Here is a 15,495-nt window from a genome sequence, read left to right as displayed (position 1 = left end):
TTGGTTGTCATCAAAACTTTTAGGTATAATAAAAATTTATATATTTGATCGGAGGCTTTTGCAAGAGCACATTAATCATTTTTCTATATGGTGTAGTAAGAATAGCTTAGTTTTGAATCCAATAAAATGTCAGACAATGACTTTTTCTAAAAAACGTGCTCCTAGTTTGTATGAATATAAAATATCCCAACACAAATTACAGCGTGTTCAGAGCTTTAAAGACCTAGGGGTTAATTTTAGTTATAATCTTGATTTTTCCGACCATATCAACGTCATCGTGAATAAGGCCTTCTCTATGCTAGGTTTTGTGAAGGGTTGGTCAAAAGAATTTCAAGATCCTTATGTGACTCTTTCCCTCTACAATAGTTTAGTACGCCCCCACCTTGAGTACGCATCGCAAGTCTGGACTCCTTTTTACGAGACCCATAATGTAAGACTGGAATCAGTACAACGTAATTTCATTCGTTTCGCCTTAAAAGGACTGCCATGGTCTGATCCTTAACAATGACATAATCTTCATTCACCAGTTAATCACAGGCGTAATTGATGCACCAAATTTACTTAATTCTGTTGGTTTTAACTATCGAGGGGGTGCTTACAGGCTCCCATGCTTGGATTTAATGAATTTTCCATTTTGTTTGTATTTCTTTAATGTTTTTAATATTGAATTCAATGTTTTTTTCTTAGTGTACGTTTTTTATAGTTATTATTTGCTTACTAACTACTAACACTGCACTAAGTGATGAGCCGGATAACACGGTTTTGTGTTGGCAAATGGTCACAAGACGGTGCTTGCTATAAGCGCTCTTCGGCTATGAACTGATAGTGTATTTAAAAAAAAAACACTTCATAGGGTTCAACAGAATCAGAAAATCATATTTTCTATTTTCTGATTCTGTTGAACCTTAAGAAGTGTTATGATCAAATATATATGTAATTTTTATTACCTATACCTAAAAGTATTTTTTTTTAAATTTAATTTTAGGACAACCAAAAAGTGTTGAATCTAAAAAAAAAAAAACAAAGAAAGAAAAATCAAGCCTGGGGTGGTATAGCACCCCTGTTGTCATCGGAAGGTTAAACAACGATTTATAAGAAACACGCTTATAAGAAAAACACTGAAAAAAGAAACATTTTTCAAACCACGAACTTTCTTGCACACACATAAAGTTGGTTGGATTTAAGAAACTTTCAAAAAAATTACGAAACTAAAAAGACATGAACCCTAAAGAAAAATTCAAAGCAACCTGTGCAATTGTCATTTGAGTTTGACATTATTTGAAGAGAATTTCAGTTCAGTGTTTAATTTGTTATTTGTTGTATTTGTGTTGTTGTGAGTGGTGTACACAGTTTCTTGGTGCGCGATTTTAAAACGCGAATAGATAATAAATAACCTTAGAAAAGGATACGGAGTTGTGTAAATTGTGTAGAGGCAAGACACGACCGAAGAAATAACCCAAAACATACACGAATTTCAAGGTATTTTAAGAAGAAATTTAAATTTAAATTACCAAATTTCTTATATAAAAAAAAAAAAGAAAGAAATAAAACGTTATTTTAAAACACTCAAGAGAGTGAAAAAGGGGTATTTCTTATATTTATTTACCAAACAAATTATAATTTTATACATAAATCAAACAAATTCATCCCGGCAAACAAACCACTATTATAAACGTCAAAACAATCAACCGATTTCTAATAAAGGCCCCCTATCGGCAAGCACGTGCATCTCAATCTCAACCAGGGTCCGCATCGAAAAGCAAAAAGTACTAAATAGTACTGCTAGAGTAAAATGGCTATTACTTTAGAGGACTTGAAAGCACTATTGAGGGAGCAAAAAGAGGAAATCTTTCAGAATATAAACGAAGCTACAAATAGGGTCATCAAAAACACCGATGAAAAAGTAGGGATTATTTCTGAAAAGGTTGAGAAACTAGAAAAAATGGTGGAAATGCAGGAAACGGTTATCCAAAAACAAGAAGCTATGTGCCTGAACCAAGAAAAAAGAATTACTCAGCTTGAATTAGGTTTGAGGAAAAATAATGTGATTATGTTTAAGGTAGAAGAAACAGAAAAAAACGAGGAAGAACTCAATAGTTTAGTTATTAAAATCTTAAATAATAGCAATGAAGATTTTAAATTAGTATCAAACGATATTGAAAGTTGCTTTCGTTTAGGGAAATCCTCCGAAGGGAAGAATAGACCAATACGTATAACGTTTAAAAGCTTTGACAAAAAACACAAAATACTCATGTCAAAAAAAATAAACTCTAAATATAGCATCGCTGAGGATCTGCCTAAATCTCTCCTTGAGGCAAGATAACCACTAGTGCCTAAGCTTTTGGAGTTCAAAAAACAGGGCAAGAGAGTATATTTTAAGCTAGATGAATAAGTAGTAGATGGGAAAGTTTGGAAAGAAAACGCAGAATTTGAGCATGAAAATACTAGAAAAAGAAGTCGCTCGGCCGAGCGTTCCCCACCGCAACAAATACTAGAAAGGAATTACAATGACAGTAAAACAAAAACAACCATAATTGGATCTACGGAAATGAATCCAACAAAACAACCTAGACACCCAATTAGAAAGTTTCTTTCACAACAAAACACTAATGAATGCCTCAATAAAACACTTTCACCATCAACTAGTCAAAGGAATGACCCTAGCTATAGCAAACATAGCAACGAGAAATAGCAAACAATAGTGAACGATAACACCTCTAAGCAAGTCGCAAAACAGCCTATACTAAAAACAATACAAAAAAATAAAAACGCACAATTTCAGAATCAAGAACAACTACAACTAAAGCAACAACAACAAAAACAACAACACCAACAACAACAACAGCAACAACAGAAACAACAACAACAGCAGCAACAACATTATCAACAACAGCACCACCAACAAAAACAACAACAACATAAACAACAACAACATAAACAACAACAACATTCACAACAACAAAACCAACAAAAACTCCAACAACAAAATCAACGGAACGAGCATCAACAGCAACAACAACTACTACTACTACAACAACAACATCAACAACAACAACCACTACTGCGACAACAACAACTTCACCAACAACAACATCACTAACAACAAAATCTGCAACAACAACATCACCAACAACAACATCACCAACAACAACATCACCAACAACAACATCACCAACAACAAAATTTAAAATAATAACCAAAATTTTAAATAATCCAAGTTGTTTGACATGAGCTAATTACACTGGTCAATAAGGTTTTTGTAACAGAAACCAGGGTATACTTTTCTATAGGCTGAGCTCGAATCCGAAGTCAGAAAAATTCTATCACATCACGTTTTGGAGATATTCCCGTTAGAAAATCGAAAATGCCGATTTTTACCAGTTTTCAAAGTTATTTTTTAGCGTTTACTTATTTTTTTTAAAACTAAAGGACAATGGTAATTTATGTATTAGAGCTGGCCCACAGTGGATCGAAACTATGAAAAAGTGGTCATGGGACTGTAACTTCTGATCTAATGAACGGATCCTAAAACGGTTTTCGCTATATTGCTTCTTGAAAATCACAGAATTGAATCCAATAAAAAATCACAAAAAATCTTTAGTTCTTTAATTTTTTTTTTACTTAAAATAGCTGTTAAATCCTTATTTTACTACACATAAAATTAATACATACTTTACGTTATTGTCTTATTTATTAAGTAAAAAAAAGCGTTTACACATTTTGTTAACAGTCTTTTAAAATACCAATTATTTGCAAAAAAATTATTATGAATAAAAAATAGCTTAAAAAGGATTATCTTATGTAAATATGTGTTATTTTAAAATGAATTGGTATTATTATGAAAATACCAACATAAACATAAAAAATATGATAAAATATAAATATTGTCAACTTAATAATGAAATTAATTTAAAAGAAAATGATGGATTCATAAAAAAAAAATGCAAATAAAATACGATATACATACCTACTTATACACTAAAATTATTTATCAAAAAATCATAAAGCTATGTACAGCTAAATATGAAAGACAAGTAGCTAAAATTGCAAATTAAAATGTACAATGTACATAAGAGCGACCAACGAATGATCAAATGAACGAACAAATGAAATTGTACATATTTTTAGAACAAATTTCTTAACAAAAAACTGGAGTTTAAATTTTTCAAAAAACCAAAACAAAAATACATTTTATTTTCTTAAATAAGAAACAATTCAGAGAACAAATTGTTTGTAAGACAAATTTTATTTCGAAGCCATGATATTACTTTAAGCTAACCTAGTACGCTGCTGAAACGAAACGAAAATGTTTCTAAGCCTCCAAAGTCAGCAACGAAAGTCAAAATTAAATAATGTCAATAAATTAAAACTTGAAAATAATTTTGAAGAAATTAAAATTCACAAGGTGCAAAATTCTTTTGGACCAAGGAATTTTACCTGAAAAAACATTAGTGAAACATTATTGAAAACTTTCCAAGTATTCAAGTACAGGTAATAATATCGTTTGTCAATCTCGTGTGCTGTGAAACGAAAAGGATAACAACATTTTTAGTTCTGCTGTTTTTTTTATACAAATTTCCGTTTCGCTTTAGAAATTGAAAAAAAAAAATTTTTTTTAATTTAAACTTAAGTTAGATTCTTACTTTATTATCCAGATTTTGTTAGAAAATACATAAGCATAAAAAATTACATCAGTTCGTTCATTCGTTGATCGCTCTGACAGTGCTTTACTCTTAAAAAAACCTTAAAAATTAATTGTTTTTACTCACTCTTTCTTTATTCTTTTGGTCAATCTGCCTTACGTTATGTATTCAGTAGTTATATTCTTGGTTTAAACTACCCCATGACACTTTAAGCTAGCCAAATAACACCAACCGTCCCCTTTACAGTTAGGAAAAAATAAAAAAAATAAATAAAAAAATACTACCTAAAGGGTTAAATTTATAAAGATGGTGCTCTAAAAAACGGGGTCGGATTCGGTCGGATCCAAATGTTTTAAAATATTACACACAAACTATTAAGCTTTCATTCTAGACTACTAAGAGAGCGGGCATATGTAAGCATTATTTTAAAAGCATTTTCAAAATTGAAGAGAAATTTTCAAAAAGGGTTATAGAAAAACGTGTTTTAGAATTATTTAGAAATATAATTTTAGGATTTTTTTCAAAAATATATATTTAAGATATCAGTATCTTATCAGCAAAATTTGTTTCAAGAAGATATCTTAAAAAATGAGCCAGATATAAGAGTATGAAAATTTCTAAGAAAAACATCTTTTTTTTTCTTGTGAAATAGTCCCCACTTGAGACTCTGTATCTTGGAAACCAAAACATTTTGATAAAAATAACTTGTAGATTATGAAAGAAGGGACAATTTTCTATGATTAACAAACAAAAAATATTTACAAGAATGAAAAAAAAGAGTGTGTGTACACATGTACACGCGACTGAAGTTATACTTCTCACTCAGTATATTAAATGAATTGTGTGTTTTTTTTTTAACGTACTGCGGCGTACTTCATTTTTAAATACTAAAGTAGTACCAACTCTAAAGGTGAAACGACAGCCTTGCTGCCCAATTGTTTTGGAGATGGCGATCGCGTCATAATCCCTTTGACATTCTTGTCAAAAAACAAATTTTCATACCCACCGTCCCATAAGAAGTATAACTTCAAAAAAAAATTTCACCCAATGTCCGGAATTTTGTACTAGACGTTCCACTGTGTGGCGGCTTAAGCACAAGGTCGATTTTCCCGAGAAACTGGTTTTAAGATCTCAGTGATCCCCTCTACCGTCCTATGAAAAAAAATAGCACGATCTAATTTTTTCCATTTGAAATGTTTAGTTCAACTGGGCTACTAGGTCTACTAGGGACCCTGATACGACATTTAGACTTAACATGTCTAAATTTTACTGGTAGGAAATTAAGAAATTAAAATGTAGCTGAACGAATTTGTCAGATATCGACTCAAAAATTAGTTGAAACGAGGAAAGAGTTGGAATCAATCATAGTAGAGAAACATGAAATTGGAAAAGTTGGAGAACGTAGCCCTGAAATAAACTACTGGCATCGGGTTCACAACAAGAGAAGTCATAGTACAATATTTCTTTCACTTTTTATTTTTTGTTTCTTTGTTTTATTTTGTTGAGGAACATCTAAAAATTGAAAAGTGAAAAATTTCAAATTCATTTTTTTCAAACTCAGTTTTTCCTAACGTAAAATTTGAAACAATGATGCAGAAAGCTTATTTTTTGGTTCCAAAAACAATTTTTGTAGTTTTTTTTTTTCAAAAACAAATTGCGCTATAAAGAAATAATAATTTTGTAAATCTCCCACATTTTGCAAAAAAAAATCTATCACATCACGTTTTTGAGATAATTCCGTTAGAAAATCGAAAATGCCGCTTTTTATCAGTTTTCGAGGTTATTTCTTAGCGTTTGGTTATTTGTTACAAATAAATTTGTAACGGTTTCTAAAAGAACTAAATCTTGTCTTTCTAAATCCGTTTAAATCTCTTAAATATCTCTTTTCTTCTTCGAGAAATCTTAAGTTTAAATCAACTAGTTTGGTATACCTCATGTTTATTTGAAAGCGATTGGCAAAGAACTTTTCGAGATTTGTTATAAAAAGCAAATAAACATGAGATTTACCAAATACGTTTATTTCAACTTAAGATTTCTCGAAGAAGAAAAGAGATATTTAAGAGATTTAAACAGATTTAGAAAGACAAGATTTAGTTCTTTTAGAAACCGTTTGTTTAAAACAAATAACCAAAAGCTAAAAAATAATCTCGAAACCTGGCAAAAAGCGGCATTTTCGATTTTCTAACGGGATTATCTCAAAAACGTGATGTGATAGAATTATTCTGACTTCGGATTCGAGCTCAGCACCCAAAAAACCTATAGAAAAGTATATCTTGGTGTCTGTAACAAAAACCTTGTTGACCAGTGTAATCTGTAAATTTAAATTAATAAGTGAGTTTACAAATAAAACACTGCGTAGTTTAAAATTAATTATTTTTGGTTCTAGTGGTCACAAAAAAAAACTAGATCAAAACTGTATGGCACGCCGAAGGAATCTCAAATAATTTTTGTTTAAATGGCACGAGGCTCTAAAAAGGTTCGCAATCCTTGGGCCCTATTGCACCAACCACTTTGCACTTCGCATTTTGCAACTTTGCAAAACAATACTTTTCTGCAAAGTAAAAGTGCAAAGTGTTGCACCAAAAATTAAAAGTTCCCCACTTTGCAATTTTTGATGTTTTTTTGCAAAGCAAAAAGTGCGGGCGTTGCACCAACTAAAAATGGAACTTTGCGTAATTTGAAAATTTACAAAGTAAAGCAATAATTAAATCAAAAACACAATCACGCTTTGCCAGACGCGTCATCGCGTTACGTTGAGAAATCCTCAAAGCGCGCTTCTGTCACTTTGACTTCGAACAGCTGATGGAAACATAAAATCTGCTGTCAAATAAAAAAAAACACAGTCACTCACAAAATTATTGAGCCAAGTCTTTATCTTGATTTAATTGTGGAAAAATGAAAAAGGATATTAATGTGTTTAAAAAATGCATAGAAATATGTTTATTCTTTAATCCTATAGTTATAAAAACAAAACCAATCAAAATAAATTGTTTTTACCAGTAAAACTCAGTCTACAAAATCATTAAGCTATTTTTGTTTTTAATAAGTAAATTGTTTTGATTTAAAATATCGCGATGTTGTTTTTATGTGCAACATCTACAAAGAGAAATTAAAAAACACACCTAGTTTTGCAATAATTTATTTTTTTTATTCACATTTGGCGCAATAATAATGTGGGTGACTGTAACTATGTCTGATAAATGTCAGAAAGCGAGCAATAGTTCAGTCTGGTTGAACTTTTGCTCGCTTTCTTACGTTTCCTTACTTTTGTCAAAAAAAGCGTACGTAAGAAAAGCGTCATTGTGGGAGGTTACACAGATTTCGTATGGTTGAACTTTTGGCAGTTGTCAAAATCGACGGAAAGCGCGATTGTGTTTCTGCTTTCATTGTGGGAGGTTACTCAGATTTCGTATGGTTGAACTTTTGGCAGTTGTCAAAATCGACGGCAAAGCGTGATTGTGTTTCTGCTTTTAGTTTCAACTTTTTTCGTTGTTAACAACACATTTTTTGGTTGTCATCAAAACTTTTAGGTATAATAAAAAATTATATATTTGATCGGAGGCTTTTGCAAGAGCACATTAATCATTTTTCTATATGGTGTAGTAAGAATAGCTTAGTTTTGAATCCAATAAAATGTCAGACAATGACTTTTTCTAAAAAACGTGCTCCTAGTTTGTATGAATATAAAATATCCCAACACAAATTACAGCGTGTTCAGAGCTTTAAAGACCTAGGGGTTAATTTTAGTTATAATCTTGATTTTTCCGACCATATCAACGTCATCGTGAATAAGGCCTTCTCTATGCTAGGTTTTGTGAAGGGTTGGTCAAAAGAATTTCAAGATCCTTATGTGACTCTTTCCCTCTACAATAGTTTAGTACGCCCCCACCTTGAGTACGCATCGCAAGTCTGGACTCCTTTTTACGAGACCCATAATGTAAGACTGGAATCAGGGGTCGAATTACGGCATACGTTCGTTAACGAATGGTTGCTATGTGTCCCTATCGTTTTCTAATAATAAAATAGAGACAGAAATAGTCAAAACGTTAACGTATGATCGAAATCGTGTGCCGTAATTCGACCCTAGTACAACGTAATTTCATTCGTTTCGCCTTAAAAGGACTGCCATGGTCTGATCCTTAACAATGACATAATCTTCATTCACCAGTTAATCACAGGCGTAATTGATGCACCAAATTTACTTAATTCTGTTGGTTTTAACTATCGAGGGGGTGCTTACAGGCTCCCATGCTTGGATTTAATGAATTTTCCATTTTGTTTGTATTTCTTTAATGTTTTTAATATTGAATTCAATGTTTTTTTCTTAGTGTACGTTTTTTATAGTTATTATTTGCTTACTAACTACTAACACTGCACTAAGTGATGAGCCGGATAACACAGTTTTGTGTTGGCAAATGGTCACAAGACGGTGCTTGCTATAAGCGCTCTTCGGCTATGAACTGATAGTGTATTTAAAAAAAAAAAACTTCATAGGGTTCAACAGAATCAGAAAATCATATTTTCTATTTTCTGATTCTGTTGAACCCTAAGAAGTGTTATGATCAAATATATATGTAATTTTTATTATACCTAAAAGTATTTTTTTTTAAATTTAATTTTAGGACAACCAAAAAGTGTTGAATCTAAAAAAAAAAAAAACAAAGAAAGAAAAATCAAGCCTGGGGTGGTATAGCACCCCTGTTGTCATCGGAAGGTTAAACAACGATTTATAAGAAACACGCTTATAAGAAAAACACTGAAAAAAGAAACATTTTTCAAACCACGAACTTTCTTGCACACACATAAAGTTGGTTGGATTTAAGAAACTTTCAAAAAAATTACGAAACTAAAAAGACATGAACCCTAAAGAAAAATTCAAAGCAACCTGTGCAATTGTCATTTGAGTTTGACATTATTTGAAGAGAATTTCAGTTCAGTGTTTAATTTGTTATTTGTTGTATTTGTGTTGTTGTGAGTGGTGTACACAGTTTCTTGGTGCGCGATTTTAAAACGCGAATAGATAATAAATAACCTTAGAAAAGGATACGGAGTTGTGTAAATTGTGTAGAGGCAAGACACGACCGAAGAAATAACCCAAAACATACACGAATTTCAAGGTATTTTAAGAAGAAATTTAAATTTAAATTACCAAATTTCTTATATATAAAAAAAAAAGAAAGAAATAAAACGTTATTTTAAAACACTCAAGAGAGTGAAAAAGGGGTATTTCTTATATTTATTTACCAAACAAATTATAATTTTATACATAAATCAAACAAATTCATCCCGGCAAACAAACCACTATTATAAACGTCAAAACAATCAACCGATTTCTAATAAAGGCCCCCTATCGGCAAGCACGTGCATCTCAATCTCAACCAGGGTCCGCATCGAAAAGCAAAAAGTACTAAATAGTACTGCTAGAGTAAAATGGCTATTACTTTAGAGGACTTGAAAGCACTATTGAGGGAGCAAAAAGAGGAAATCTTTCAGAATATAAACGAAGCTACAAATAGGGTCATCAAAAACACCGATGAAAAAGTAGGGATTATTTCTGAAAAGGTTGAGAAACTAGAAAAAATGGTGGAAATGCAGGAAACGGTTATCCAAAAACAAGAAGCTATGTGCCTGAACCAAGAAAAAAGAATTACTCAGCTTGAATTAGGAATTAGGTAGAAGAAACAGAAAAAAACGAGGAAGAACTCAATAGTTTAGTTATTAAAATCTTAAATAATAGCAATGAAGATTTTAAATTAGTATCAAACGATATTGAAAGTTGCTTTCGTTTAGGGAAATCCTCCGAAGGGAAGAATAGACCAATACGTATAACGTTTAAAAGCTTTGACAAAAAACACAAAATACTCATGTCAAAAAAAAATAAACTCTAAATATAGCATCGCTGAGGATCTGCCTAAATCTCTCCTTGAGGCAAGAAAACCACTAGTGCCTAAGCTTTTGGAGTTCAAAAAACAGGGCAAGAGAGTATATTTTAAGCTAGATGAATAAGTAGTAGATGGGAAAGTTTGGAAAGAAAACGCAGAATTTGAGCATGAAAATACTAGAAAAAGAAGTCGCTCGGCCGAGCGTTCCCCACCGCAACAAATACTAGAAAGGAATTACAATGACAGTAAAACAAAAACAACCATAATTGGATCTACGGAAATGAATCCAACAAAACAACCTAGACACCCAATTAGAAAGTTTCTTTCACAACAAAACACTAATGAATGCCTCAATAAAACACTTTCACCATCAACTAGTCAAAGTAATGACCCTAGCTATAGCAAACATAGCAACGAGAAATAGCAAACAATAGTGAACGATAACACCTCTAAGCAAGTCGCAAAACAGCCTATACTAAAAACAATACAAAAAAATAAAAACGCACAATTTCAGAATCAAGAACAACTACAACTAAAGCAACAACAACAAAAACAACAACACTAACAACAACAACAGCAACAACATTATCAACAACAGCACCACCAACAAAAACAACAACAACATAAACAACAACAATATAAACAACAACAACATTCACAACAACAAAACCAACAAAAACTCCAACAACAAAATCAACGGAACGAGCATCAACAGCAACAACAACTACTACTACTACAACAACAACATCAACAACAACAACCACTACTGCGACAACAACAACTTCACCAACAACAACATCACTAACAACAAAATCTGCAACAACAACATCACCAACAACAACATCACCAACAACAACATCACCAACAACAACATCACCAACAACAACATCACCAACAACAACATCACCAACAACAACATCACCAACAACAACATCACCAACAACAAAATCACCAGCAACAACATCACCAACAACAACATCACCAACAACAACATCACCAACAACAACATCACCAACAACAACAGCACCAACAACATCACCAACAACAACATCACCAACAACAACATCACCAACAACAACATCACCAACAACAACATCACCAACAACAACATCACCAACAACAACATCACCAACAACAACATCACCAACAACAACATCACCAACAACAACATCACCAACAACAACATCACCAACAACATCACCAACAACAACATCATCAACAACAACATCACCAACAACAACATTACCAACAACAACATTACCAACAACAACATCACCAACAACAACATCACCAACAAATACATCAACAACAACATCACCAACAACAGTCACAACAATACCAGCAGCACCAACAACACCAAAAACAACCAACCCAACAACATCAACAGGAACAACAACACCGTCGAAAACAACACCAACAACAACAAGCACAACAACACCAACTACAGCAACAACAAAATCACCAGCAACAACCAGAACTATATCAATAACAAAAGCAGCAGCTCCAACAACACAAACAACTACAGCCGCAACAGGAATCAGATACTTATTCTTTTTGTAGTTTTAAGATTGTGGCGTATAATGTTAGTGGTTTTAACAATAAATTAATATTCCCGATGTTTTTGGAGTATCTATATAGTTTTGATATTATCTGTTTATTAGAAACTCATGTAGAGGAGTACAAAATAGAAGAATTCAGAAATTACTTTCCCTCTTACGAATGTTCATGGACTCCTGCAAAAAGAACTGCAAGCAAGGGAAGAGCTAGCGGTGGTACTCTTATTGCAATAAAGAAAGAGATGCATAGAACTTTTCAAATAAAACAAATTGAAGAAATGAAATACATAGAAGTCAAAAGTCATGGTAATATTTTTTATATTCTGCCTGTCCACCTTAATTGCAACTATTGGGAACCCGATTTTGAATCGCTGTATGGCTGTCTTTGCTGTTTAAAATCACAAAAGAGGAATATAAAACGTCAATGGAATGGATCCCCTGCTTCAAACAAAACTAAATGGATCTGTCGCAAACTATTTGCCTTTATGTGACCTCGAATCAATCGTCATAAAATCGGCGACATCAATTCCCAAATCAGGTGCACTCTTTAAAAAATCCGCGTGGTATGATCGTGAATGCGAAAAACTTAGAAAAAAGTGTTTAGCCTTGCTCAACAAGTTAAGAAAAAATGAATCTCAGTCGATCAGAATAGATTACTTGGAAGCAAATAAATACTATAAACAGACTGTTAAAATAAAAAAGCGAGCTCATGAAGAAAAATTGGCATGTGAACTAAGTCAAAGCAAGGATGCAAAAGAATTTTGGTATTTAACGAGAAAACTGTCTGGTAATTACCAATCAAAAGAACTGGTTTCGATTCCATTGGAAAGATTACGACTCCATTTTGAATCACTACTATACCAACCGGTGCAAATTACTTGGAGTTTTGCACAGCCCAACCTTGTGGACGATCTTTTAGATAAGGAAATTAGATTTGAAGAAGTCGAATTGGTACTTAATTCTTTAAGAGATGGCAAAGCATCAGGTCTAGACGGCATTCCGGCTGAATTCTACAAATATAGCTCTCAAACTTTCAAAGAGAACTTCGCAAAAGCACTAGACATCATATTTAACTTTGGTACACTACCTGATCAGTTTTATGAGTCCCTGATATTACCAATTTATAAAAAAGGTGACAGCTCAAATCCAGCCAATTATAGGGGGATCACTTTGTTGAACTCGGCGCTAAAAGATTATACAACATTATTATACAAAAGACTCGAGAAGTGGGTTTCCGTGAACGAAAAACTCAGCGAGTATCAAGCTGGCTTCCGCTCTGGCTACTCTACTGTCGATAACATTTTCATATTAACTTCAATAGCGCAGATAAAAATAGACCAAAATAGAAAGCTGTATACCTTCTTTGTCGATTTTAGGGCTGCATTCGACATGATAAATCGAAATGCCATGTTCTACAAGCTGTACAATTTAGGAATATCTACAAAATTCGTACGTGCACTTGTAAAAAAATGGTAAAGACCGATCGGAAAGACTGATTGCAAACCGAGGTGTCAAACAAGGCTGCAACCTCAGCCCCTTACTGTTCGCACTCTTTCTCGATGACCTGGTGGAGTGGCTTACATGTGGGGTTAGCTTTGACAACACAAATGTTAAGGTTATCAATTTATCATGTACGCGGATGACATAGTTATTCTTGCCGAATCACCATCTTCGCTACAACTGATGATAAATAAGCTCTATCAGTATTGCTTAGTATGGGGTCTGGAGGTTAATGTGGAAAAATCCAAGGTAATGATTTTCCAAAAAGGATCCGGAAGAACTGCAAGCTGTGAAAATTGGAAATATGGCGAACAAAAGCTCGAAGTAGTAAAAAAATATAACTATCTGGGAATGGAAATGTCGTTCAACTTAAAAATAGAAAACCATCTAAAAAATAAAGTTGTTAAGGCGAAATCAGCAATATGCCAAAATTGGAAAAAAATCTTCAGCAACAATTTAATAACAGTTAGCTCCAAATATAATGTATTTAATGCTACAGCCAAATCTATTATGTTTTATGGTGCTCAAGTTTGGGGGATAGAACGGCACGAGGAAGCGGAAAGCCTGCCGCGGTTCTTTTTAAGAAAAATCTTTTATCTACCATTTAACACGCCAAAATATATGTATCACCTGGAATCGGGGTTACCAACAATGTTTATTTCTGCTCTTAAGCTACATGCAGATTATTTATTAAGGGTGGTAAATAAGGAAGAATCAAGACTTCCGAAGAAGATTCTTCAGTATGCACTTCAAAAGAAAACGCTCTTCATCAAAAATTGGGTTGAACTTGCCGGAAACTGTGGAATAACGATTAACTTGACAGAAGCTAACTCAAACCAGTGGAAGAAGATCTTTTATGAAATAATCCAGCTGACTGATGAAAATGAAAGATATGCTTTTATCGAAAAAGCTCACAGTTCAACAGAGCGAAAGTATTATTCATTAATCAACTACAATCTCAATGAAAATAACTATTTTAAAAGATGTTTCTCGTGCTACAACATTGGGATCATCTTCAAAATTAGAGGCGAACTTATCAAATTAAATTTTTCTCCACATCGAACGGCGGGTAACTGTAGTTTATGTAATCTGCAAGAGAGAGAAGACATCCTTCATTTTATTGGAGTCTGCCCCGTGCTCAAAGAAATAAGACGTCACTACTTTGGTAAAAATGTTCTACTCATTGAGGAAGTAAAGACTTATCTGAATGGTTTCGACTGGCAGCTTCTTTTCAACTTTTATAGTAAGGCCTATGCTTATAGAACAAGGATAATCACCGAAAGTTTCTAATTAGCTATGTAATAATATATCTTTTAAGGTCTTACCTAATTTAAAATTTTAAATTTTAAAATCATTCCGTTTTAACTAAACTAAAAGTCATTTTGTTTTAACTAAACTAAAAGTCATTCTGTTTTTAACTAAAGTCCACGAAAAATGTTTAAAATGTATATTACTACAAATGTTTGCAAAAATGTATCAGTTTAAAATCAAATTAATGTTTTAAAAATTAAAAATTAATTATATATACTTTTATAATAATATTGTATACCACAGACACACGACAAATATTGTCATGTCTTAATTTATTCATGTTCACTACTCAATACATTGTATACAAAACTTGTTTTAATGAATAAAATTTATCTATCTATCTATCTATCTATCTATCTATCTATCTATCTATCTATCTATCTATCTATCTATTTGTGTTCTTTATATCCCTGCTGTGTTTACCTTTGCTAAAAATGTTGCTCAACAAAGTACTTTTTAGTGCATCTGAATCCATTCATTTTTTCTATTTTGAAGAAATGGAGTTGAATACAACCAGAACTCCTTAGCAGTAGATACTTCAGGCCAAAGGAACACAGCTTATATTTCAATTAAAAGTAAATTGATACATAATCCTTGAATAAA

General features: G+C 32.5%; 1 protein-coding gene across 1 annotated transcript; it reads left to right on the top strand.

Annotated features, from left to right (window-relative positions):
- The first annotated feature begins 1,792 nt into the window (after positions 1-1,792).
- LOC129909635 (mucin-2-like) lies at positions 1,793-12,085 on the top strand. Its single transcript, XM_055986715.1, is given in 4 exon segments — positions 1,793-2,210; positions 2,783-3,174; positions 3,430-3,436; positions 11,040-12,085. Coding segments are annotated over 4 exon segments (1,863 nt in total).
- The last annotated feature ends 3,410 nt before the right edge of the window (positions 12,086-15,495 follow it).

The sequence above is a fragment of the Episyrphus balteatus genome, chromosome 1, assembly GCF_945859705.1.
Source record: "Episyrphus balteatus chromosome 1, idEpiBalt1.1, whole genome shotgun sequence".
In the NCBI taxonomy this organism is placed as follows: Eukaryota; Metazoa; Arthropoda; class Insecta; order Diptera; family Syrphidae; genus Episyrphus; species Episyrphus balteatus.
The sequence above is the reverse complement of the archived record's forward strand: the minus strand, read 5'-3'. Positions and strand labels throughout refer to the sequence as shown.